The sequence below is a fragment of the Myxine glutinosa genome, chromosome 1, assembly GCF_964187855.1.
Source record: "Myxine glutinosa chromosome 1, kmMyxGlut1.1, whole genome shotgun sequence".
Classification (NCBI taxonomy): domain Eukaryota; kingdom Metazoa; phylum Chordata; class Myxini; order Myxiniformes; family Myxinidae; genus Myxine; species Myxine glutinosa.
In genome coordinates this window covers 423,241,567-423,266,952 of record NC_136261.1, presented here as the reverse complement: position 1 = coordinate 423,266,952, position 25,386 = coordinate 423,241,567, and the positions used below count along the sequence as shown (strand labels likewise).

At 47.6% G+C, this 25,386-nt stretch overlaps 1 protein-coding gene and 1 long non-coding RNA gene across 2 annotated transcripts in view; one reads left to right on the top strand and one right to left on the bottom strand.

The window, feature by feature from the left end:
* LOC144889633 (uncharacterized) overlaps positions 1-25,386 on the bottom strand; it is a 464,313-nt gene that overhangs the window by 176,151 nt on the left and 262,776 nt on the right. The window lies entirely within an intron of this gene.
* LOC137416556 (E3 ubiquitin/ISG15 ligase TRIM25-like) overlaps positions 4,671-25,386 on the top strand; it is a 77,337-nt gene continuing 56,621 nt past the window's right edge. Inside the window, exon 1 of the mRNA XM_078771123.1 lies at positions 4,671-4,720. Within this exon, the coding sequence (XP_078627249.1) occupies positions 4,691-4,720 (30 nt within the window). The 5' untranslated portion in view covers positions 4,671-4,690. The remainder of the gene's footprint in view (positions 4,721-25,386) is intronic.

Genomic DNA, 25,386 nt, shown 5'->3' with positions numbered 1-25,386 from the left:
GCTCGGCCCATCATAACATCCTAATAAGTCATGTCCGCAACAACTGGTGTCGGGGAGTGGGATTCGATCCGGAGCGTGCTTCACGCGCTCAAAATTATTAACGGCGAAATTCGATTTTGTTTTACAAAAATAAAAACCCGAATTTTGAAAGTCGCGCTATGGCAGATCAAGACGGCTGGGTTCCGGTAGAGGAAAGTGAGGCAGGGTCGATCCAGGACCAAATTGAGGGACATGAGGAGAGTGAAGCAGTGAGGGTAGCGGGGTCGCAAAATGGCGTCCTCGCGCACGAGGTTGCGGGCGCGCAAAATGGCGCCTCGCACATAGCTACGGCGGCCGCACCCACTGCACAAGTGGGAGGGATGGCCCAAATGCAGGCCCTCATGGAGCAATTTATGGCGCAAATGCAGGCGTCCCTCAAACTGCAGAGTGAGCAATTAGGGGTAATGGGGAACCGGATGGATGCTCAGGGTGAGCGATTGGAGGGCCAAATGGGGGTAATGAGGGACGAAGCGAGGGGTACCGGTGAGGGGTTAGAACAAAAGATGGGGTCCAATAGCGAGAAATTGAGGGAGGACATGGGGGCCCAGATCGGAGGGTTAGGGAGTAGAATAGAGGGATTAGACAATAGATTAGGGGAAATACAGGAGGGGTTAATGGGGGTAGAAAACAGAATGGCCGCTCAAGAGAATCAAATGGAAGGGATGCAAAAGGGGTTAGAGGGGTTAGAAAACAGTATGGAAGGCAAATTGAGGGACATGCGGGACCAAGCGGAAAGGGAAGTTAAACAAATGGGGCAGCAGATAGAGGGGGTCAGAATGGGGGTAGAAACTAAATTGGATGCTCACAGGGAGGAAATGGAGCAGATGAGGGTGGCATCTGGGCAGGAGATGCAAGTGATGGGAGAAGAGATCAGAAGAGGTGTGAGTGAGGAGGTCGGAGGAGTGCGCGAGGAGGTGAGGCACTGTAAGGAGCGCATGGAGAAGGAGGTGAGAAAGGGGACTGTAAAGTTACAAGGGGGCATAGAGGACCTGACGCAGGAGGTGGAACAGCTGACGGTGGGACAGACTGAGTTAGTGGAGCAGGTACAAAGGAACACTGCGGTACTAGGAGGGTTAAAAGCGACACAGAAAGAACTAAAAGACGACTTGATAGCGACGAAGAGGCAATGTCAGATGGTACGAGAGGGACTGACAACGAGGTTGGACGAGGTGACAGAGGTAATGGAGATGAAGGACCGGCAGGTGAGGACGCACATGGAAACGGTCAAGGTAGCCTTAGAGGACGAACTTGAGGAGACGTACCGGGAAATAAAAGAGGTGAAGCAGAAATTAGAAGAAGTGGAAGAAGGGGTGAGCGAAATTAAGAAGCGACGGAGAGGGGATAAGAAAGAGATAAAAGAGGAAGTAAAAGAATTGGTCCAAAGTCTGTGTTCGGATCGTGATGATGTGCTCATTAACCGGATGAGGTATTCGCAGGTGATGGAGGAGAAGCGAAGAGGAAGAGGACCCGGTGTAAGTGGTGACCAATATGGTCGTGCGTATGATGCGCCAGGTGATTTAAGAAGCTTGGGGGTCGAGATGGACCCGGGTGTTCGTGAGAGGCCGTTGGTGAAGTGTGCGACAGGTCTGGTGTGCGAAAAAGGAGGTGTGCGAGAAAGTCCGACTCTGGGGTGTGTGAGGAAAAAGTGCGTGCCAAGGAGTGAGGGTGCTGTCGAGAGTGAGTCGGTCGTAGCGCGTGTGCGAGGGAGCACATGGAAGCGCGTAGTGAGGAGTGTTACGGAGGGTGTAAAGGGAGAATGCACGCCTGTGGTGAGTGTTACAGAGGATGTAACGGGAGAGGGTGTGCGAGAAAGGTGTGTGACGGACAGGTGCATGGGGAACGAGTGCGCTGTCAAGGGTGGAGGTGAGAGTAGTATGAGTGGCACGGAGCGTGAGTTGGTTGTGACAGGTGAGCGAGGATGTACACCTGGAATGGAAGGATGCACACCTGGAATGGTAGAGTGTGAGTGGGAATGCACGCTGGAATTGGTAGTGAGGCACGTGGTAGGGTGTGCGAGTGAGAGCACACCTGTGATTGTCACAGAGGAGGTGACCGAGGAAGGGGCGCGAAGAGGTGTGTTGGTGAGGTGTGCGACCAACGAATGTGTGCCAAAGTGTTCGGTGGTCAGGTGTGTGATCAAGGCTGGGAGTGGAATGAGTGTACCTGGGTGTGTTAGAGAAGGTACGACGAGGAGCATGGAAACGGCTGGATGTATGAGCAAGAAAGGGGTAGCGTATGCATGTAAGCATGCAGGTGAAGCATCGACGGTAATCGGGTTAGAGGTTAGAACGACTTAAAGCCGAATCGGGCCCTCGGTGCGTGCCGGGCTTTGCGTGCTGCGAGGACCAGCGGGGATCCGAACCACGGCGGTTTCGAAAGAACCGCCGTACGCGATCCACGCTGTGCCTCGCTTGGAACGGCCGCGTCTGGGCTCCACTAGGCGGAGCGGGCAGCTCGATAGGAAGGGTCGTCATGGCGACCACTTTTTGTTGAGACGTGCCGGCAGGTCGAGATCGGGACATTGGATGGCTCCACGCCGAGGTGGTGCGTGGGATCTCGGCCCGGGTAAGCCCCCGTCCCTGCCCCGAGTGCGGGACGTATCCAGCCGCTGGCACAGAACAACCCGCATTCATTGCTCGGCTGTACGAAGCCGAGCTTTAGAAGGGAATTGGCGCACCGAGAGGACCTAATAAGTAGACGGGTGATGAGGATAGTGTTTTTGATCCGAAATTTAGAATAGTGGGTAGAATTGGCAGTAAATGGAAAATTTTTGATGGGCTGAAATTTGGTGTGCCAAATTGATAGTAGGACCTCCCCGATGTGGTGGGATGGCAAATCCACCATCCCTCACAGACGAGTGGGGCAAATGCGCACTAGTTTATGGGGTTGATGGCAGTGAAAACTAGCCCGGGTGGGTTAGGATATATCATGATAGGGATCTAGAAGAAGATGACATTAGGTAACGTTAAGGTTAGTTAGTGACTGATACCTGTAGTGGGGACGCAGGTAGTTTAGTGTGGATGATAATGACGTGGGAGCGCAATAGTTTAAAGGGACGACTGGGAAGCGCAAGTTTCAGAGGGGAGTAGTTAGATGAGATGATGCTGTGTGAGAACTGGACAGGTGTGTGGAGCAGTGTATGAGTAGTGAGTGTTGTGGATCAGCGCGAATGCGCTTTGGGGAGAGAAGGGTGCAGGTGGCACCAGGTGTGAGAGCACAGGTGTGCAAGTACAGGTGTGTGGAATACGTGGAGTAAGTGGTACGGAGTGGTGTGCATGGTGCGAAGGTGTGAATGGGGGAAGAGTGGACCCCCATCACGGATACCCGGGGCGGGTAGTGTAAGTGTTAGGTAGAGGGTATAGGTAAATTGTGGTTGGATATTGGCATCTGTGGTGTGGATGCAGAATGGTATTGTGGATGGGTGAATTAGTGTGTGGAAATGGCTGGGCGTGTAGCCTGTTAGTGTGTGTAGTTGGTTTGGGCACTCCACCACTGTGAGGATGTCGGCCAGGTGAGGCCGCAGGTGGGCTCTGGGAGCCGGTAGAGTTGTGGATGGGGCCCGAGGATCCGGAGGACGGACCCGGGTAGCCCAGTGCCAGAGAGGGCACCGAGTGGGGAGAGCGCCAGAGGGCCTTCCCCAGGTAGATAGGTTAGGGTAAGGAGCAGGTAAGCTCGGAGGCAACTGCAGTGGTGGAGGTGTGCAGGTGGGTAGACCTGCTGGGAGAGCTACACGTCGCAGCCCAGAAATTGTGCGAGGGCACCGGGAGATGAATCGGGGGAGTGAGACCCCAAATTGAGAGGCACCACAGTTTGGTCAATGGGAATTGGTTTTTAGAACCCATAGTGTAAGTGGGCCAATGGTTTGGCAGGAGAAAGACCCCGGGTAATGTAAAGTTGTTAAAGTCATTTAGGAAATAGTTAGGATTGATGAACCTGTCGCACCATGCGCAGCCACTTACCTGAGGTGATGATGATGACTCCACACCTGTGTTTTCCTTGTTTTGTGTTGCAGGAAATGAGAATTGCTGTTGGATTTGTGAGACGCATCATGACGTGGATGAGACATTGGGGTGATTCCATCTCTCCCTCCTTAGGAGGGACTGATGATGAATTGGTGATGGCAAATTTTGATGTTGAGTTGGAGATGGCAAATTTTGATGAGAGTTGGAAATGGCAAATTTGATTGGTTAGGAGGGAGAGAAGACGAATTTGGTTTATGGGAGGAACGGGGAAGACAGTAGGGACGTTTGTTGATTTGTAAAGTAGATGTTTATGGGTAGTGTTGTGTTTTGTGGATACAGTAAGGGGTAAGGGAGGGGCAATGTAGGTTACCTGGTGGGGGGGGGGGGGGCGTACGGTAGGAACGTACCTGTCGCACCTGGTTCCCATGTGCCCCCAGTGTGCATCACCTTACATTGCGTGCACTTTTGCGCCCTTACCACCTTACTCAATTGTCTTCTTTTGTCTCCCGCCTCCGAGGATCTGGCTTTGGGGCAGAGAGAGAGGAGAGAGAGGTGCTGGCTCTGCAGTTGTGGGCCTGCACTTTCGCTGCTTGCTGCCGGGATCGATACACCATATGGACCGCAATTTTTGTGTCCGCCCACCATGGACCGCAGTCTTTTGCGGCCAAGCACCACCCGTTGATGGACCTATGGGTCAACGTGGCACCTATGCCATACAGGTGAACCACTTTTAGTTGGCCCCCTGACGGCCACAATACAGAAATGGACGCGGTTGGCGCCTTTCTTTTTTTTTCTAAGGAAGCTAGAAGGCCAAGCACTTCAGGAAGGCAAGACCAGCGGCAGAACATCGGCCGGCTGCGACACCACCGGTGACGTTGAACGCTTTATTGGTGCACCGGATGGTGCTGACTGTACATGATGGGGTGGTGCTTTTGGTGCTTGGATGGGGTGCTCTGCACATTATTAAAGGCCGTAAGGCCACAGGGCACTCGTGGGTTGGTGTATCGATGCTGGCATGCGTGCTCTCTTTATGCATAACATCTGCATGTGTTCCTCCAAAAACAGGTCCTGGATCGTAGTGTAAATATCAGTGTAGTCGTGTGTAAATAATGCTCCCTACCGGCTGTATGTTTAGTTTGAGGATTCTTTCCGCGATTCGGTTATCCTGTGGGTGTGTTTCTGTGAGGAGAAGGGTGCAACGTCGCAGGGGGACATATTTACTCATTTGTGAACATCTGTAAAACTGTCGCACTCAGGGTTGAGTTAATAGTAGAGGGAACTACATCTGAGTGCCACACTAACGTAGGTAAAAATTTATCAGGTCGGGCCGCCCCGAGGTAGAGAAGGGTGCAATGTTGCGGATATGGGATTTGGCCTCCATCCATATCCGCTTGTAAATATTCCCCTATTTCCCCAATACTCCCCAACTATCCCCAATCCCCCATTCCCTAGTCCCATTGTCTGTAAACAACACTCTGTAGCCCTGACCTTCCCCTTTTTCCCCCATTAAATGTCGTGCCCAGGTCCACCGCATCTCACGTAGACAACTTTCGGACATCTTGCGAGTTATTCTTAGTCTATGTCAGTTAAGGACTCGTTTCCATTAATTCTGACTCTTCGTTGCACCAGAATGTGATTGTATGGCACCATTAGTAAGTTTAGGACCTCCCAATACCTCCCCGCATCTCTTCCTCATACAACCACAACAACAACAACAACAACAGCGGCGCGGCGGCGGCGCGGGGAGTGCGCGTCCTCACTCCGGCTTGGTTAGCCGCCATTGACCATGTGCTCCGACGGGGTTACCACGCAGGGGCTCACTGTCAGCTCCTCGTCAAGGGCGGAGCCCGGTAACCCCCCGCACCCAATAAGAAGCAGCAGACCGATTCCATCTGGGGCGGAGCTAACGAGCCGAGGGCGTGTCACTCCCCGCGGGACATGCGCAGGAAGACGGAGGTGACGTCAGATGCGCCTCAGCTACGAAGAAGAAAGGACGCCACCTCCTAGCGCTGAGAAATACCTTCCGCCTCTCTGGACCGGACCGGGTCGATTCTGCCCCTGAGCCAAGGTGCACCTTGAGCCATCGAATGCCTGCCCTTCCTTGCCATCAATCCCTGTGTAAGTCAGTCTTGTCCCGTTTGTCTGTTGTCTGTCGGGGATAAGATAAGACCGTGTCTAAGTGCCCATCTTGCTGTGCTTTACCTCTTGCCGTGTAATCTAACCGTTCTGCATAACCAATATTATATCCTCCTCCGGAGGTCTTGAGAACTGTACCCCTGGTGTCGTGTCATTTAACCCAGCCGTTGTGTCCTTTCCATCATTGATTTAGCATAGCGCGACTTAGTCAACGTTCGAGTGGAATCGGGTAAACTGTGCGAACATGGCGGCCATTCCGCTCGGCCCATCATAACATCCTAATAAGTCGTGTCCGCAACAATATATATATATATATATATATATATATATATATATATATATATATATATATATATATATATATATATATATATATACACATATATATATATATATATATATACACATATATACACATATATATATACACATATATATATATATATATATATACACATATATACACACACACACACACACACACACACACACACACACACACACACACACACACACACACACACACACACACACACACGGTGTCTGTCTTGTTTTGTCTTGTCTTGTGTTGTCACTGAACTACTCCCTCAAACCTTTGTGAAATCGTACCAAACTTCTGGTATGCACGTATCTCTCCGTCGGTATATCCTCAGGGTATCTTTTGGGAAAATGTTCCAATATTTTTTTTTTTTGTGAATTTGTTTTGGGAATTTTTTTTTTCACCTTAGCTTTTCTACTTCAATTGTTTATAAAATGTGATATCACGTATATTACAAATACATTTGTACATTATGATTGTTTGAATTAAGATTGGCGTAAACCATAACAAAACAGCAACTCAGGTACATTCATTTATCTCTATATCTACATTTCTGGGCAGTCTGTTGTCACTGAACTACTCCCTGAAACTTTTGTTTCCGTGGTTGTGAAGAGTTTTTAATAACGTGGTGGTGGTTTTGAATCACGTGGTGGTGAGGTATTTTTAATTATGTGGTGGTGTTTTTAAATCACGTGGCTGTGAGGTGTTTTTAATTTTGTGTTTTGTGGCTGTGAGGTGTTTTAACTCCGTGTTTTGTGGCTGTGAGGTGTTTTAAATTACGTGTTTCGTGGCTGTGAGGTGTTTTTAATTTCGTGCTTCGTGGCTGTGCGTTTTTTTTTTTGTTTTTTTTTTTGTATACTGAATCGAGGCTCGTGAAAGAGCTAACATTTATTTCACAAACAAATCAACCAGACAAACAAAACACACAAAAAGAGGGAGCGGAAGACAAGATGGGGAGAGAAGGGGAAGCACACAACCACAACAATTGAGAGCAGGGAGAAGTGTGGGAGGGAGAGGGATTGGGGTCAGGAGGCATGGGAGGGGGAGGGCGGGGGTGAGAGGTATAAAATACAAGGGGACCGAAATTAGCGGGGGTAGAAAAGATCAAGGTTTTGAATGGGGGAGGATAAGAGGTGGTGGTGAACAGCTGTTTTAAAGACCTGGAGGGTGCAGTGGGATTGAAGAGAGTGAGGGAGTTTGTTCCAGAGGCGGGAGAAAAGAGGAATGAAGGAGTGAAGGTGAGCAGAAAGTCTTGATTTTGGCAGTTTAACCATAAGAGGGTTGCAAGCAGATCTTGTGCGACCTGTAGGAATATTTGGGGGACAGAGCCCAGAGAGGGCTGGGGGGGCAAGGCCAGAGAGGAGTCGGTAGAAGACGGAAAGACCACCAACCTGCCTGTGGTGAGTGAGTGAAAGGCCCTTGGAGTTAGCTTCATCACGGGAGATTCCAATGATTCTGAACGCTTTGGTTTCAACAGCGTGAAGACGGGCTAGGTGTGAGGCAGGAGCACCAGACCAGAGGGGAGAGCAGTATTCCATAGAGCTGCGTATGAAAGCCTTGTATGTGGTGAGGAGCTCAGGTGTGCCAAGGAAGGACTTTGCACGACGGAGGATGCCCAGTCGGCGACTGGCTTTGGAGGCCAGATTTGAAATGTGGTTTTCCCAGGAAAGATCATGGCAAATAGTGAGACCCAAAAGCTTGAGTGACAGAACTTCTTGGAGAGGATTATTCAGAAAGTGGATGGGAGGGTTTTCCAGTCGGTCTTTTCGGAGAGACATCGTAAGAGTGTGAGATTTATCAGGATTGAAAGACATGTTCCATTTGTTTGCCCAGTCTGTGATTTTGTCCAGGTCTGCAGAGAGTGAGGAGGCTGCAGACTGCCGATCTGAGGGATGTGGAATGGAGCGACAGAGAGTAGAGTCGTCAGCAAAGAGATAGAGAGGATTTTCAAGAGAGTCAGAGAGATCATTGATGAAGACCAGAAAAAGCACAGGGCCCAGAACACTACCTTGGGGAACTCCAGCCTGAACAGGAAGAGGAGATGAGAGAAACCCATTCAGGGCCACACGTTGACTATGACCAGAGAGGAAGTCCGCCAGCCATGCGTGGAGATTTCCATGGATACCAAAGGAGGAGAGTTTGGTGAGCAGAGCAGGGTGCCAGACCGTATCGAAGGCACGTGAAATGTCAAGGGAGACAGCTCTAATTTCCTGTTTGGCATTGAGGACCTCCATCCATTGTTGAGAAAGCAGAAGCAGCATGGCCAGAGTAGAGTGACCAGGTCTGAAACCAAATTGATGATCAGAGATCAAGCCATTGGAGAAGAGGAAAGATTTCATATCTGAAGCAATGATGGATTCCATGACTTTGCTGATAATTGGGAGAAGGCTGATTGGCCTGTAGTTGCTGGGATCTGTTTTTGCACCTTTTTTGTGCAAAGCGGTGATGTTGGCTGATTTCCAAGCAGATGGCAGATGACCTTGAGCAAAAGAGAGGGTGAAGAGAACAGAAAGAGGGAGTGAAAGAGCAGAAGAACATGATTTTAGGACCCGTGGGCTGATGCCGTCAGGACCAGTTGCAGAATCAGAGTCGAGGGTTGACAGAAACCTTTCCACCTTATCAGAAGGAAAGGACACAGAGTCCAGCAGCAGCTGGGTACGACTGGGTACGGTGGGTACAGAGAGGGATGGGTTTGGGACACAAGATTTAGAGGCAAACACAGAGTTGAGGCATTCAGCTTTTTCACGTGCGGAGTCAGCCGTTAAGCCGTTTGAGCTGAGGGAGGGGATGGAGGGGGAACAAACGCCAGAAACAGATTTGACCAGATGCCACCAGGATTTGGAAGAGGGAGAAAGATAAGAAAGTTCGGTCTTGAGAACGGTGAGATATTGTTTCCTGGCTCTCCTGAGGGTGGACACACACTTGTTTCGGGCTTTGTGAAAGGAAATGAGATTTCCTTCCAGAGGTGTTTTTAATTTTGTGTTTCGTGGCTGTGAGTTGTTTTTATTACGTGTTTTATGGCTGTGAGGTGTTTTTAATTTTGTGGCTGTGAGTTGTTTTTATTACGTGTTTTATGGCTGTGAGGTGTTTTCAATTTCGTGGTGGTGAGGTGTTTTTAATTTTGTGGTGGTGAGGTGTTTTAAATTATGTGGTGGTGAGGTGTAATCGTCCCAAAACATTCAGTCTGCATCTGCCCCGATGTATGTGCTGAGGGGTTCTTTTTTAATTTTTTTTTTTTTCAACTTAAATCTTCAACCTAAATTGGTTATAAAAATGTAATATCACAAACACTACAAATAAATTTGTGCAAAATAATTGTTTGTATCATGATTGGTGTAAATCATGACAACACAGCAACTCAGGTCATTATTATTATCCTCAGCTAAAATAAGCCCGCTCCTGAGTAACGACGCGTGGTGAGGCGAGCGTGGTGAGGCGAGCGCAGCGAGCCGAGCCAAGCTAGTATATAATATCTAAAAGAGTTTTCAATGGATTTCAATGAACTTTGATGGGATTATTGTCCTTGGACAAAGGATGGCTATAACATTGAGAGGAAATCCGGATTGCATCTGGATTAATGCGGATTTATTTTATTATTTTTTTGTATACAGAGTCGAGGCTCGTGAAAGAGCTAACATTTATCAAACAAACAAATCAAACAAACAAGCAAACAAAGTATATAAAAAGGGGAGCGGTCGACAAGATGGGGAGAGAAGGGGAGGAAGCACACAAACACAACATTTGAGAGCAGGGACATCGGGAGATGTGTGGGAGGGAGAGGGCCTGGGGGGGGGGGGCTAGGTATAAAACGCAAGGCCACCAAGGACTTCCAGGAAAGAAGTCGGCACCTCAAAAAGTGGATTTGGGGTGAAATTAGCGGGGATAGAAAAGATCAAGGTTTTGGATTGGGGAAGATAAGAGATGGTGGTGAACAGCCATTTTAAAGACCTGGAGGGAGGAGTGGGATTGAAGAGAGTGAGGGAGTTTGTTCCAGAGGCTGGAGAAAAGAGGAATGAAGGAGTGAAGGTGAGCAGAGAGTCTTGATTTTGGCAGTTTAACCAGAAGAGGGTTGCAGGCAGATCTTGTGCGACATGCAGGGGTCGAATTACTCTGTAGGGAGGGCACAGCAATGTTTGCCTTTGATGACTTCAAATTTTTTGGGGCACCAAAGCATTTTCTTTTGGGTTTGGGGGGCACCAAGGCATTTGCTTTTGGGTTTGGGGGGCACCAAGGCAATCTAGAATTATTCTTGTGGGCACAAAGGCAAAGTGTGTCGGTAACTTAAACAGGCAGGGAAATGTTACTGACAGAACAAGTAAACAACTTAAACTTTTTAATAATGTATTTTTAGAATATAAACAGTTTCAGAAAACTCAACAACTCAGAACTGCATTGTCATCATGGCCATGTAACAAAGTTTAACTTTTGTTTGACAGAGTTGAACTTTTTTCATCATCATCATCAGACATCATCTTTACTCAATACTGACTCAGTCTTGAGTCAGGTATACATGATTACAATTCAATCATGATTTCATCTCATTTCCTTCCACAAAGCCCGAAACAAGTGTGTGTCCACCCTCAGGAGAGCCAGGAAACAATATCTCTCCGTTCTCAAGACCGAACTCTCTTATCTGTCTCCCTCTTCCAAATCCTGGTGGCGTCTGGTCAAATCCGTTTCTGGTGTTTGTTCCCCCTCCATCCCCTCCCTTACCTCAAACGGCTACACAGCTGACTCCGCACGTGAAAAAGCTGAATGCCTCAACTCCGTGTTTGCCTCTAAATCTTGTGTCCCAAACCCATCCCTCTCTGTACCCACCATACCCAGTCGTACCCTGCTGCTCCTGGACTCCGTGTCCTTTCCTCCTGACAAGGTGGAAAAGTTTCTGTCAACCCTCGACTCTGATTCTGCAACTGGACCCGACGGCATCAGCCCACGGGTCCTAAAATCCTGCTCTGCTGCTCTATCTCACCCTCTCTCTGTTCTCTTCACCCTCTCTTTTGCTCAAGGTCAACTGCCATCTGCTTGGAAATCAGCCAACATCACCGCTTTGCACAAAAAAGGTGCAAAAACAGATCCTAGCAACTACAGACCAATCAGCCTTCTCCCAATTATCAGCAAAGTCATGGAATCCATCATTGCTTCTGATATGAAATCTTTCCTCTTCTCCAATGGCTTGATCTCTGATCATCAATTTGGTTTCAGACCAGGTCACTCTACTCTGGACATGCTGCTTCTGCTGTCTCAACAATGGATGGAGGTCCTCAATGCCAAACAGGAAATTAGAGCTGTCTCCCTCGACATATCACGTGCCTTCGACACGGTCTGGCACCCCGCTCTGCTCACCAAACTCTCCTCCTTTGGTATCCATGGAAATCTCCACGCATGGCTGGCGGACTTCCTCTCTAGTCGTCGTCAACGTGTGGCCCTGAATGGGTTTCTCTCATCTCCTCTTCCTGTTCAGGCTGGAGTTCCCCAAGGCAGTGTTCTGGGCCCCGTGCTTTTTCTGGTCTTCATCAATGATCTCTCTGACTCTCTCGAAAATCCTCTCTATCTCTTTGCTGATGACTCCACTCTCTGCCGCTCCATTCCTCTTCCCTCAGATCGGCAGTCTGCTGCCTCCTCACTCTCTGAAGACCTGGACAAAATCACAGACTGGTCAAACAAGTGGAACATGTCTTTCAATCCTGACAAATCTCACACTCTTACTATGTCTCTCCGAAAAGATCGACTGGACAACCCTCCCATCTACTTTCTCAACAATCCTCTCCAAGAAGTTCTGTCGCTCAAGATTTTGGGTCTCACTATCTGCCATGATCTTTCTTGGGAAAACCACATTTCCAAGCTGGCCTCCAAAGCCAGTCGCCGACTGGGCATCCTCCGTCGTGCGAAGTCCTTCCTCGGCACACCTGAGCTCCTCACCACATACAAGGCTTTCATCCGCAGCTCAATGGAATACTGTTCTCCCCTATGGGCCGGTGCTCCTGCCTCACACCTAGCTCGGCTTCACGCTGTTGAAACCAAAGCTTTCAGAATTATTGGAATCTCCCGCGATGAAGCTATCTCTGAGGGCCTTTCACTCACTCACCGCAGGCAGGTAGGTGGTCTTTCTGTCTTCTACCGACTCCTCTCCGGCCTTGCACCCCCAGCTCTCTCTGTGCTCTGTCCCCCAAATATTCCTACAGGTCGCACAAGATCTGCCAGCAACCCTCTGATGGTTAAACTGCCGAAATCTCGGCTCTCCGCTCACCTTCACTCTTTCATTCCTCTTTTCTCCCGCCTCTGGAACAAACTCCCTCACTCCCTTCAATCCCACTCCTCCCTCCAGGTCTTTAAAACAGCTGTTCACCACCATCTCTTATCTTCCCCCATCCAAAACCTTGATCTTTTCTACCCCCGCTAATTCACCCCAGATCCACCTTGTTTGAAATTCCAACTTCTTTCCTGGAAGTCCTGGCAGTGTCCATATGTTTTATACCTCTCCCACTGCCCCCTTCCCACGCCCCCCCCAAAGCCCTCGCCCTCTCTCAGATCTCTCGATGTCTCCATGTCTCTCGGTCCCTGCTCTCAAATGTTGTGTTTGTGTCCTTCCCCCTCTCTCCCCATCTTGTCTACCGCTCCCTATGTTATATGTTTTATGTGTCGGTTTGTCTTTCTGTGTGATTAATGTTCGCTCTTTCACGAGCCTCGATATTGTATACAAAAAAAAAAAAAAAAAAAAAAAAAAAAAAAAATCACCCTTGGGGGAGAGGGGTGTAGTATCAGGCCTACGTCCAAATGCACTCATAGAATGCCACCTGGCAATGCTACGCGTAGGATCAAAGTCGTCGGGGTCGGGCCCTTCTGTGCTGATGCGCAGAAGGTGTTCCTGCATACCCAACCCCAGTTTTAGCTTCCAATCCCCAAGAATACGCTTCACTGCTGAGAACTGCCTCTCTACATGTGATGTGGCCACTGGGCACACAAGGCAGATCTGCACCAGATGAAGTATAATAGGGTATTTGTGGCCCTTTTCTCGCAGAATGGTCTTCCATAGACCTAGGAAATTGGACTCCTCTCCATGATTTCTGCTGATGTCAAGCTTCAAGGACAGCCATTCTCTTTGTATTTGACTTGGATCACAACCATTTCTTTCAATGATTTTCTGAAAGTGATTGCTAAGGTAAGTGACTTTGGCATTGCCATAGGCAGCAAGGGTGTCCTTGCCCTTTGGCATGTTGCTGGGGTCAAACATCTCAAACGCAATCAGGACCTCATTCTCATAGAACTCGTTAAATTCTTGTCCAAACAATCAATCACTTTGTCAACTACAGTTTTCAAGGGTCCAGCCTGAAACTCCTCAACAGATGGTACTCTAGGACCATAATGCTCCAGATCCCTGTACTTCAGCCTCTTGGTCTGATTGTCCCCATCCTCAGTGTCAGAGTCAGTGTTGGCTTCCTGCACCTCCCTCTCAAACTTCTGTACATGAGTGCCTGGAGTTTCCAGTTGTGCCTTCAGGGCAAGAGCAGCAACCTCAACACTGGCTCTCACAGAGATGATGGGGATGTCCTCTGCCTGGAATCTATTCGACAGAACTGAAAGTTTTTGCAACAAGTCCTGATACACTGCCAGATACAATGCAAATTTATGGGTTTTCAAGTCTTTGATGCACCCCTTCATGGTGGCAGACACCGTTGCAGTTGTATCTTCTCTCTCACCAGAGCCCAGGTCATCAAAAAGCATACGGAGGGTCTTGTAATCCCTGTCCAAAGCCTTTACAGCAAGCAGTCGGTGACCAATCCATCTGGTTCCACATGCTTTTGTTGGTTTAAGCTGATTTTACGTTGCTGAATGTGTTCGCAAATCATTTGACATCGATTCTAAAGATGATCAAAATCATCATTTTTTGCCAAATTATGTCAGACTAACATCTGAATCATCCATATTATGCGTGATTGTATATCCACGATCAATATTTTCATACTAAATATCGAGCGACAATTGGCAAAAAAATTCAACAGTGTAAGTACATCGTATCACACAGGTCGCCATCTTTTCTCAATGTTGCTCAACATGGCAAGGACCATGCCCGATATCGGGGCCAAAATATCTTACTTCGCATCATCAGATTGCAATGAAATTCCACCACAAACTAGACAACATGTTGGAAAAACGTCCAACATACCTTTTATTTTGTCCGGAACATTCAATCGTTGATTTGAAAAGTGCTGAACACAAGCCAAACTTTCGAGTCGATCGTATGACAGAAATTGAAGAGGTCTCGTGTAAATTCGAAAACGAGGTTAGAAGCGCGAACAATTCCACTCCGTCATCGGCTATGACGTACGCGGAAATACCCTCCGACAGCCAATGAAAAACCTGCATTTCTTGGAGATCCCTACAGCCTCTCTTAGACATGTGCGCACAGGTACAGCGGCAGATGTACACCACCGCTGACCTTGCGGGATTGTAACATACCTATAGTCGGGACGGAAGCAATCGGAAGGCCGTCCCAACCATGAGTATTACCCCCGCTAATACAGCGCGGTTGGTAGGCAACGACGTGGGTGTGCAAACATCGGCAATAATAGCCACGCTGTAATTTATGCGCTCATAGTAGCCCATAATGCTTTGCATTTCATTGATTATGCTGGATGACGTATGGGATGACGAATGGTCGTAGGCGGGGCCAATATAAATTATGGTCTGGCCTTGAACCTCGTTTTTTTGTTGTTGTTGTTGTGTTTATTATTATTATTATTATTATTTTTTTTTTTTTGTGTATACAAGATTGAGGCTCGTGAAAGAGCTAACATTAATCACACAAAAAGACAAACTGACACACAAAACACAAAAAACAAGGGGAGCGGCAGACAAGATGGGGAGAGAGGGGGAAGGACACAATTACAACATTTGAGAGCAGGGACATCAGGAGGACTTGGGGGGAGGTGGGAGAGGAATAAAACATATGAACACTGCAAGGACTCTGGGGTGAATTACCGGGGGTAGAAAAGATCAAGGTTTTCGATGGGGGAAGATAAGAGATGGTGGTGAACAGCTGTTTTAAAGACCTGGAGGGAGGAGTGGGATTGAGAGGAGTGGGGGAGTTTGTTCGAGAGGCGGGAGAAAAGGGGAATGAAAGAGTGAAGGTGAGCAGAGAGCCTAGACTTTGGCAGTTTAACCATAAGAGGGTTGCAGGCAGATCTTGTGCGACCTGAAGGAATATTGGGGGGACAGGGCACAGAGAGAGCTGGGGGAGTAAGGCCGGAGAGGAGTCGGTAGAAGACAGAAAGACCACCAACCTGCCTGCGGTGAGTGAGTGAAAGGCCCTCGGAGTTGACTTCATCGCAGGAGATTCCAATGATTCTGAAAGCTTTGGCCTCAACAGTGTGAAGCCGAGCTAGGTGTGAGGCAGGAGCACCAGCCCAGAGGGGGGAACAGTATTCCATTGAGCTGCAGATGAAAGCCTTGTATGTGGTGAGGAGCTCAGGTGTGCCAAGGAAGGACTTCGCACGACGGAGGATGCCCAGTCGGCGACTGGCTTTGGAGGCCAGCTTGGAAATGTGGTTTTCCCAAGAAAGATCATGGCAGATAGTGAGACCCTTAAGCTTGAGCGACAGAACTTCTTGGAGAGGATTGTTGAGAAAGTAGATGGGAGGGTTTTCCAATCGGTCCTTTCGGAGAGACATTGTAAGAGTGTGAGATTTGTCAGGATTGAAAGACATGTTCCACTTGTTTGACCAGTCTGTGATTTTGTCCAGGTCTGCAGAGAGTGAGGAGGCTGCAGACTGCCGATCTGAGGGATGAGGAATGGAGCGGTTTCCCGTACCCAAGGACGATAGTAGGACTGCAACATTCTGTATTCAGTAAGAGAACTGGAAACGAGGTAGCCTAGACAATGTATATGCTTACTACTCTAATGGTCCGACATGCACTGAGAAAACGAAAGCCGACGAAGTCAGTTTGTTGTTTTCATCATTACTTTATTCATACTTTGGTCTCTATTATTATGCTTTATTGACAAAAAGGGCACAGCAGCAACTGAAGAAAAGGGGCACTGCAACTCTCTGCCGTAGTGATCATGAAAAGTTCGGGGGCAGCATGGCAAATAGCTTGGGCACGCCGGCTTTTGCCATCGATGCTGTTGATAATTTCGACCCTGGACCTGTAGGAATATTTGGGGGACAGAGCCTAGAGAGAGCTGGGGGAGCAAGGCCGGAGAGGAGTCGGTAGAAGACGGAAAGACCACCAACCTGCCTGCGGTGAGTAAGTGAAAGGCCCTCGGAGATAGCGTCATCGCGGGAGATTCCAATGATTCTGAATGCTTTGGTTTCAGCAGGGTGAAGACGAGCGAGGTGTGAGGCAGGAGCACCAGCCCAGAGGGAAGAGCAGTACTCCATTGAGCTGCGGATGAAAGCCTTGTATGTGGTGAGGAGCTCAGGTGTGTCAAGGAAGGACTTCGCATGACGGAGGATGCCCAGTCGGCGACTGGCTTTGGAGGCCTTCTTGGAAATGTGGATTGTATCCAGAGTGGGGTGATTCTGAACCCAGATTTTAATCCTGATTGTATCTGGCTTGATATCATAAATCCACATCTGGATTCGATTCCTGTATGGCATCTGGATTAGTCTGGATTGCATCCAGATTGGGATTCTGAATCTAGATTTGATTCCTGATTCCTGATTGCAACTGGATTGCGATCATAAATCTTCATTGGCATCCTGCCACTTGAATTGATTCCTGTATCTAGATTTCATCCTGCCGGAATAGCGATTTATCCAGATTGCATCCGGATTTTGATTCTGAATCCAGATTTGAATCCTGATTTTATCTGGATAGCAACCGAAAACCCACATTTGGATCCTGACTCTGGATTTCGTTCCTGTATCTCGATTGCACGCGGAATATCCACATTGCATCCGGATTGTGATCCTGAATCCAGATTTGAATCCTGATTGTATTTGGATTGATTTTTATATTTACTGCAGTATTTATTCATTGCTCTATGTAGTCATATATAGGCCTATATAATTATATATTGAAATAATTATGTACATGTTTAGGAGGAGGGCTACATTTATGACACACAGAAAATGTGAAATTAAATATGTAGGCCCTATATAGAAATTTAAGGGGCCCGGGAAGGTGGCCTCCACTTTGCATTCATGGTAAGGTGCATATCATACTCGCGAGGTGGCATGACGGTTCTCGTAGGGATATAATATACAATACTGATTCCACAAGGTGTCACCACCAGCTAGAGCTACTTCTATCAACTATTCCCACTAGGGAGAACACCGTCATCATGTGATCTGCAGGGGCACTGTAAAAAGCGGACCGGACGAAAGATTTAGGCCTATATGTGCATTCATTACATGATTACACATCATCACCAGTTTAACATCTTTTATTTTTTATTTATTTATTCTGTTATGAATATTATTATCTTCATTATATATATATTATTAAATGCTAACTTAACGGTTTCATACTTGTTGTCTCATTTTTTTTTTTTTACTCATTATTTGTATTTTATTATTATACCATTGTTAAAATACATTGAAATATTTATAAAAAATTATTATCTCGATGTGTGATAACGAAAACCTTTTTTCTCCTTATTTTATGTTACCCATGTAAAATATAATGAGTAAATAAATAAATAATACAAAGGATTTCATCAGGTCTTAATATGACCTCTTAAAATTCAAAGGCAGAACTTTTAAAGGAAGACTCCAGACCCCAAATTTTAATTTTAGTTAAATGCATCTACATAATCTTTAATCAGTACATAACAACATCACCTTAAAAAAAAAAAAAAAAAAAAAAAAAAAATACACCCGTGAAGTCGTTTCCTTGTAATCCGACCTTAAATGCGCCAATAATAGACCATCGACGAAAAAGCTTCTGCAAATCTTAGACCACGTGCCCATGCACAGCATGACGTCACACGAGGTGATCGGGGAAGCCGGAAATATTTTACAAATGGTTTACAATACAATATAATAGTGTGGAGTGTTTCTATTATAGTTATATTGTCCTGCATATCGGATTCTAAATGGTTTATAGTTGTGTTTTGTACGGGTGCAGAAAAGTCTCGGAGCCTTTTGTGTGAACACTGGATGAATTCCCGAAGCATGTTGCCAGTAATAACACTTGGAAGAGGTTTGTCCGACGAACTCGAGCACGATGGAAAGGTCCAACCAAGTCGACGCGACTTTGCAGTGAACATTTTGAACCTGTAGAACCGTCTACAGGCCGACCAGACTGGAGTGGCATGGCACGTCTTCGTTTATCTTTGTTTCTTCTCGTTTTCGTTTAGGTTGTTCAACATCGTCCTCCCCTCCCATTCTTCCCCGGTAAGATAGATGATGCCAACAGCGAGGGACCATGGGGCTCAGGGTAGGAAGAACCTTCAGGCCACTAGGGGCCATGCTGCAGATGCGTAAAGGTGGGACTGGGCAGCCTCAGCTGACTCGAAAACAAAAATCCATACGGGGCAGACTTCAGACACCCGCCGGGACACGGCCGTATGGGAGAGTCATCGGAGGGACTGGTGGCTAGGCTGTTGGCCCAGACGAGCAGCTAAAAATTCTTCCTCCCTTCCCCCTCTCCATCAGTCACCTTGCCCTCCCACTCTTCCCCTGTACCCCTGGACATCAATGACGCAGGCAGCGAGGTTAACCACAGTTGCTGGGACGAGCTTGGAGAGCCCTGGAAGAAGGGACTAATGGTGGTGATCGCACGCCGCCAGTAGCCTGGGTCTGGGACATGGGGTGGAACAGGTGACCGTCTCCGTGAGAGGTGGCCCTTGAGACTCGATTGCTCGTATCGGGAGTCAGCGGGTGTGGATGTGGTGGCTGCTGCGCTCGGTCGGTCTGGTGTGGCGTCTGCGGGTGTCATCGTTGTGCACTCTGGGGCCCGGTGGCTTGGACTGGGCGTGGGCCTACTCAGGGTCACACCAACCCTAGGCCAAATTAATGAACAATAATTAATGAACTTTGAAGTAGGCTAGCCCAACACATACCAGTAATCTAAATCTGTGAGCCATTCAGCATCATCTTCGTCGTTTTCCACTTCGACCTCCATATTGGCCTCTGGATCTTCGTCAGCGTATTCCGGCTCAAACTGATATGGTTGAACACCAAATTCTCTCCGATATACAGATATTGCTAAACCCACAAATAGAGACTTGATTAAAATATTAATCTAGAGGTTACAGGGAACCTGAACTCAACTGGTCTATATCAATATGGTTAGAATATGCATAATATAACCACAAACTATATAGTTTATATGTGCTAAAGAGGTACAGTAACGTTGAAGGTTGAAAAATTGATTTTTCAATATGGCCACCCTGCCACGCCCATTTTTGGGCGTGCAACACCCAAATGCAATCCGAAACTAGTTTATGTCTTAAAGATGCTGCATAACAAGTTTCATCAAATATAATCAATATTTGTGACTTTTAGAGCATAGACGTCGAATTGTTTACAGATGACAGATAGACAGACAGACAGACAGCCAGATGACAGACGACGGACACTGGGTGTCAGCAAAAACTCAGTGGGACATAGTTCAGTTGAGTTAATAAAAATCAACTTCTCAAAGTTATGAAAAATAAAACTCTTTTAGAAATAGTCTACAAATCCTATTGGTATCCTAATATGAGAAAAATTATACATACAAGAATATCTTAAAATCCAGATGAATATATGTATAATATTCTATGGTGAGATGCTTTAAGGGCAGCAAGGGTCGAGGATGGAGTTGAAGAAGGGAGTGGGAGGGAGGAGGGGGAGGAAAGGGAGAAAAAGGAGAATGAGGATTGGTTGAAAAGACTCATGGTACCGGGAGTTAATGGCGACCAAGGAGTACCGGGAGTTAAAGGTGATAAAGGTGAAACAGGAGGAGAAGGAAAAATAATTCAAAGGGTTTTGGCTGTAAGAGGTGATAAAGATGACCTGGGTAGGATGGGAATTCAAGGTAGACAAGGACCTCGAGGTGCCCGAGGATATGCGGGAGAAAAGGGTAAACAGGGAGAAAGAGGAGAGGCATGCCAGGCAGCTATATAGAGCTTACAGAATTTGAGCTTAATAAAAAATAAAAAATAATGTAATTAAATAAAAACAATTTAGCAATAAAATAAAAAACTAAAATATACAAGTCAGGAGACGACGATGGTTCACGAGCGAGCGGTATTCAATGACAAAGGACTGACTATAACCGAAACAGGCCCGGACAGGCCAGGCCCGGAAATGTCAAAACGAACGTTACTGACCTTGAAATGAGATATAAAATAATGTACAATCAGTTATGAGGTTAGTAAGCTACACAATACTGAAAATTTGGTTCGATTCTGACAACTTTTAAACTTTGACCTTTGTGACCTTCAAAGGTCAAAGGTAAAAGATTCTGAAATTTGTTGGAAAACTTGTATTTCATGATGCATGTGATAATATAAGATAATGTACGACATTTCGCCCTATCAGGAAGCGAAAAATGTAATAAAACCATCAAAAATCGAATTTTCTAAATTTTGTGACCTTATGACCTTGTGACCTTGACGCGAAAATGAAAAATCTAGCTCCGTGGGGCTAGACACATGACATTGGCCTAACCAAATATCAAAACCCATCAGATTCCACCAAACCCCTCGGAGAAGATGTAGCTTTAAATTGATTACCCCCGAAAAAGATGTCTTTTTCGGGTGTGGCTCCGCCCACAATGGGCGCAATATGCCCACTCTAGGCAGGACACAACTACATCATGATATCAACCTCCCACCCAAGTTTCATCAAGATCGGATGATATCATCGGGTAGTTATGCTGCAGACAGACAGACACACAGACACACACCCATGATGAGTATAGTGGTCACCCCGTTTGATAACTCGTGAACCAATAATTCACAAATTATATATTTCTCAAAATAATTGAAAATTATATAATTGAATTTTTTGGGGGGATGGTGGATGGGCTCCTGCCCCCTATCAGGAAGCAGTTGAAATATGTTATGCTTGACTGGCAGACGAGGGTGGTGCGGGAATTGTGCGTGGCCGCTGACCAATGCCAAGCCCGAATGGAACGGAAAGTTGAGGTTAAGGAAGAGATGTTGCAGATGTTAGTGCAGGAGTGATTGGCTGGTGTGGCGGGGAAGGGTGGGGCCCCACATATTGGCAGGGACAGGATGAGGGGTCAGACGAGGGGACGGATACTCCAGGGTTTCCACCCCGGAATTTTGGCCCAGGGTGGCCAGAGGTTGGTGGCGGCATGCCGGCCCCATGGACTAAGGCCACAGCAGGGTACCCTGTGGTGCCCCTACAGTGGCAGGGACAAGTACCAGGGCCGAGTGGGCCCTCTGCACCTCCCGTGCATGGGCAGGGACAGGGACAGGTGCCTGGGCGGGTAGGGCCCTTCGCACCTCCTGCACAGTAACAGGTGCAAGGGCCGGTGGTGCCTGCAGAGGGAAAACAGACCCGCCTTACAATCGTGGACCGAGTGAAAATACCAACGAAATTGAATGGGATGAAAATGATGTTGTTGTGTTTTTATATATATATATATATATATATTGTAACGATTTTGAGAAGTGTAACGGGTTTTGAGGAGTGTAACAATTTTGGAGGAAGGGTAACGGATGTGAAGAGTATGGTTTTGGTATAGTAACATCCTGGTAATGTAAATAATGGTCGCAGCCGTCCTCCTAATTAATTTCATAGAACATACACGCAGGTCACGATATATCTTTTAAATAGTGTATTTCCTTATTCCATGTAGGCTAAGTATGTGTTTTCCACTAGATTGACTTTGCATTGTATCAAACAAAATAAGCGTAGGCCCTTCCAATTTCCCCAAAACCTCCCTTCCAATTGCCTTCCGCATTTTGGCTGGTTTTCTTCAAACCACCATTGGCCACGAGGTAAGGTTGGGGAAGAAAGGCGTGTCTCCACCTCGTCATAAGAGGGAAGGAGTGAACCAGCCCTAACAGCCAATCAACACCGCGGTGAGTGACCCGGTAGGCGCGCCCTCGGAGTCGGCGGCTTGATTTCGCTGGAGGTGATAAAAGCGACTGCAGGGGACTGCTTTACGAGTCCAGATGAGAGATGACTGGAGAGGAGCAACGAGGCTGCACCAAAGAGAGGCCTTGAGAGATACGCTGGGGGATGACCTGGAAGAGGAGCGCAATCCACCGCAAGCCCTACCTACCTACCTACCTACCTACCTACCTACCTGCCTGCCTGCAATACCCCCCTGTCGTTGGAGAGACGCGCTGAACGGAGGGAGACGGCTCCACCCCAGGAAGAGGAGCAGGTGTGCCGAGCCAGCGCGTGACGGCCGCGGATACGCGACGGAGGTTTTCCCGCCAAAACCGCGAGGGGTGCTGCGGCCTCCGACCTTGCCTTCCTCCACGCGTCCACCTCAGCTATTCCTTCCTGCAATATCCACCGTGTGAGTGTGAACGTCCTGTCCTACTCGTTTGTCTTGGGGATTAAGTAAATGAAATAGAATAAGTTAACAATGCACTGTGTGACTGCTCTTTTCCATCTATTGCTGTAAATAATATTGGTCGCTCTAAAATATTGCTTGTGTGTGTATAATAAATCTGTTCTTCCTCCGTATTCTTCTTCTTCTTTTTCATTCTCTTGCGATCGCTTTAGAGATTTCCCGATTGAATATCTGTAGCGCGATTAGTCAACGTTCGGTTGGAATCGGGTTCTAATCGGGGAGTAACTGTTCGGACGCGGTTAAATACACCACCGCTCGGTAAAATAACATCCAAAAGCCGTGTCCGTAACAATTGGTGTCGAGGAGTTGGATTCGAACCTGGGACTAAATTTGTTAGGCCCAAATTTTGGAACACCAATTGTACTATTAGAGTAACAATTGGTGTCGGGGAGTGAGATCGACCCGGAGCGCGCTGCACGCGCTCAAAATTATAAAGCGGACGAAATTGTGTTGTTTTATAAAACCCGAATTTTTAGATCGCGCCATGGACAATCAAGGCGATCGGATGTCGGTGGGGGAGATAGACGGGTTAGGGGTAACCCAGGAACCAGGGGAAATGTATGTGGAAGAAAGGGAGGAGGAAAATGGCAATGTGGTTGCGGGAATTTCAGGTGCACAAAATGGCGCTCTAGCGCACGTGATTACAGCGGCGCCACATTTAGCCACGCCCATGGTCGCGGTAGTCGAACCGGAGATGCCAATGGATTTGAACCTTTTTTTTATACAAATGAAGGCCCTTATGGCCCAGAATAGTGAGCGATTGGAGAACCGGATGGATGCTCAGGGTGAGCGATTGGAGGGCCAAATGGGGGTAATGAGGGACGAAGCGAGGGGTACCGGTGAGGGATTAGAAAAGAAATTTGAGGGATTAGAAAAGAAATTTGAGGGATTAGACAAGAAATTTGAGGGATTAGACAAGAAATTTGAGGGGTTAGACAATGGGATAGAAGGGGTGAAACATGGGTTAACGGGGGTGGAAAACAGAATGGCTGCCCAGGAGAATCAGTTAGAGGGGGTGAAAAATGGGTTAATGGGGTTAGAAAATAGGATGGAGGACAAATTGCGGGAAATGGGGGAACAATCCGCCCGGGAAATCGAACAGATGGGGAACCAGATGGAGGAAATACGACGAGGGGTGAGTGAGGAGGTCTCGGGGCTACGCGAGGAGGTAAAGCGAGGCGAAAAGCGTATAGAGAAAGAGGTGAGAAATAATACGGTAAAGTTACAGGGGGGAATAGAAGACCTGACGAAAGGAGTAGAACAGCTGACGGTGGGACAAAAAGAACTAGCGGACCAAGTGGAAAAGAACACTGCAATCATCGGGGGTTTAAAAGCAACACAAAAGGACATTAAAAATGAATTAATAGCGACACAAAAGGAATGTCAAATGGTACATGAGGGATTGACGAAGAGGTTGGAAGAGGTGACAGAAGTAATGGAGACGAAGGACCGGGAGGTAAGGACGCACATAGAAACGGTTAAAGTAGCAATGGAGGAAGAAATCGAGGGGGCGCACCGGGAGCTGAAAGAGGTAAAGGAAAAATTAGAGGAGGTGGAAGAAGGGGTGAGTGAAATTAAGAAGAGACGGAGGGAAGCTAAGAGGGAGATAAAGGAGGAAGTCATGGAATATGTACAAGGTCTGTGTTCAAATCATGATGCGGTGCTCACTAACCAAATAAAAAGTTTGCAGGCGGCAGAGGAGGTGCGACGAGGTACGGAGGTGAGTGGCAATGTACATGATGTGAGGGGAGATTCAGTCGGCTTGGGGATTGGTTTGGATCCGGGTGTTCGTGAAAGGCCGTTGGTGAGGTGTGTGACAGGACCGGTGTGCGAAAAAAGAGGTGTGCGAGAATGTCCGACCATGGGGTGTGTGAGAAAAAAGTGCACGCCGAGGAGTGAGTGTGCCGTCAAGAGTGAGTTGGTCGAAGCGCGTGTGCGAGGGAGCACAGGGAAGCGCGGTGTGGTGAGTGTTACGGAGGAAGTAACGAAAAAGTGTGCGCGGGAGGATGCGCGAGAAAGGTGTGTAACGGACGGGTGCATGGGGAAAGCGCAAGCTGTCAAGAGTAAGGGAGAATGCATGCCTGTGGTGAGTGTTACGGAGGAAGTAACGAAGAAGTGTGCGCGGGAGGATGCGCGAGAAAGGTGTGTTACGGACGGGTGCAAGGGGAAAGCGCATGCTGTCAAGAGTAAGGGAGAATGCATGCCTGTGGTGAGTGTTACAGAGGGTGTAACGGGACAAGGTGCGGCAGAGTGTGCGCGAGAAAGGTGTGTAACGGACGGGTGCATGAGGAAAGAGTGCGCTGTCGAGAGGAAGGGTGAGTGCGCGACCGAGAGTGGAGGTGAGAGTAGTGAGAGTAAAACGGAGCGTGAGTTGGTTGTGGCAGGTGAGCGAGGATGTACACCTGGAATAGAAGGATGCACACCTGGAATGGTAGAGCG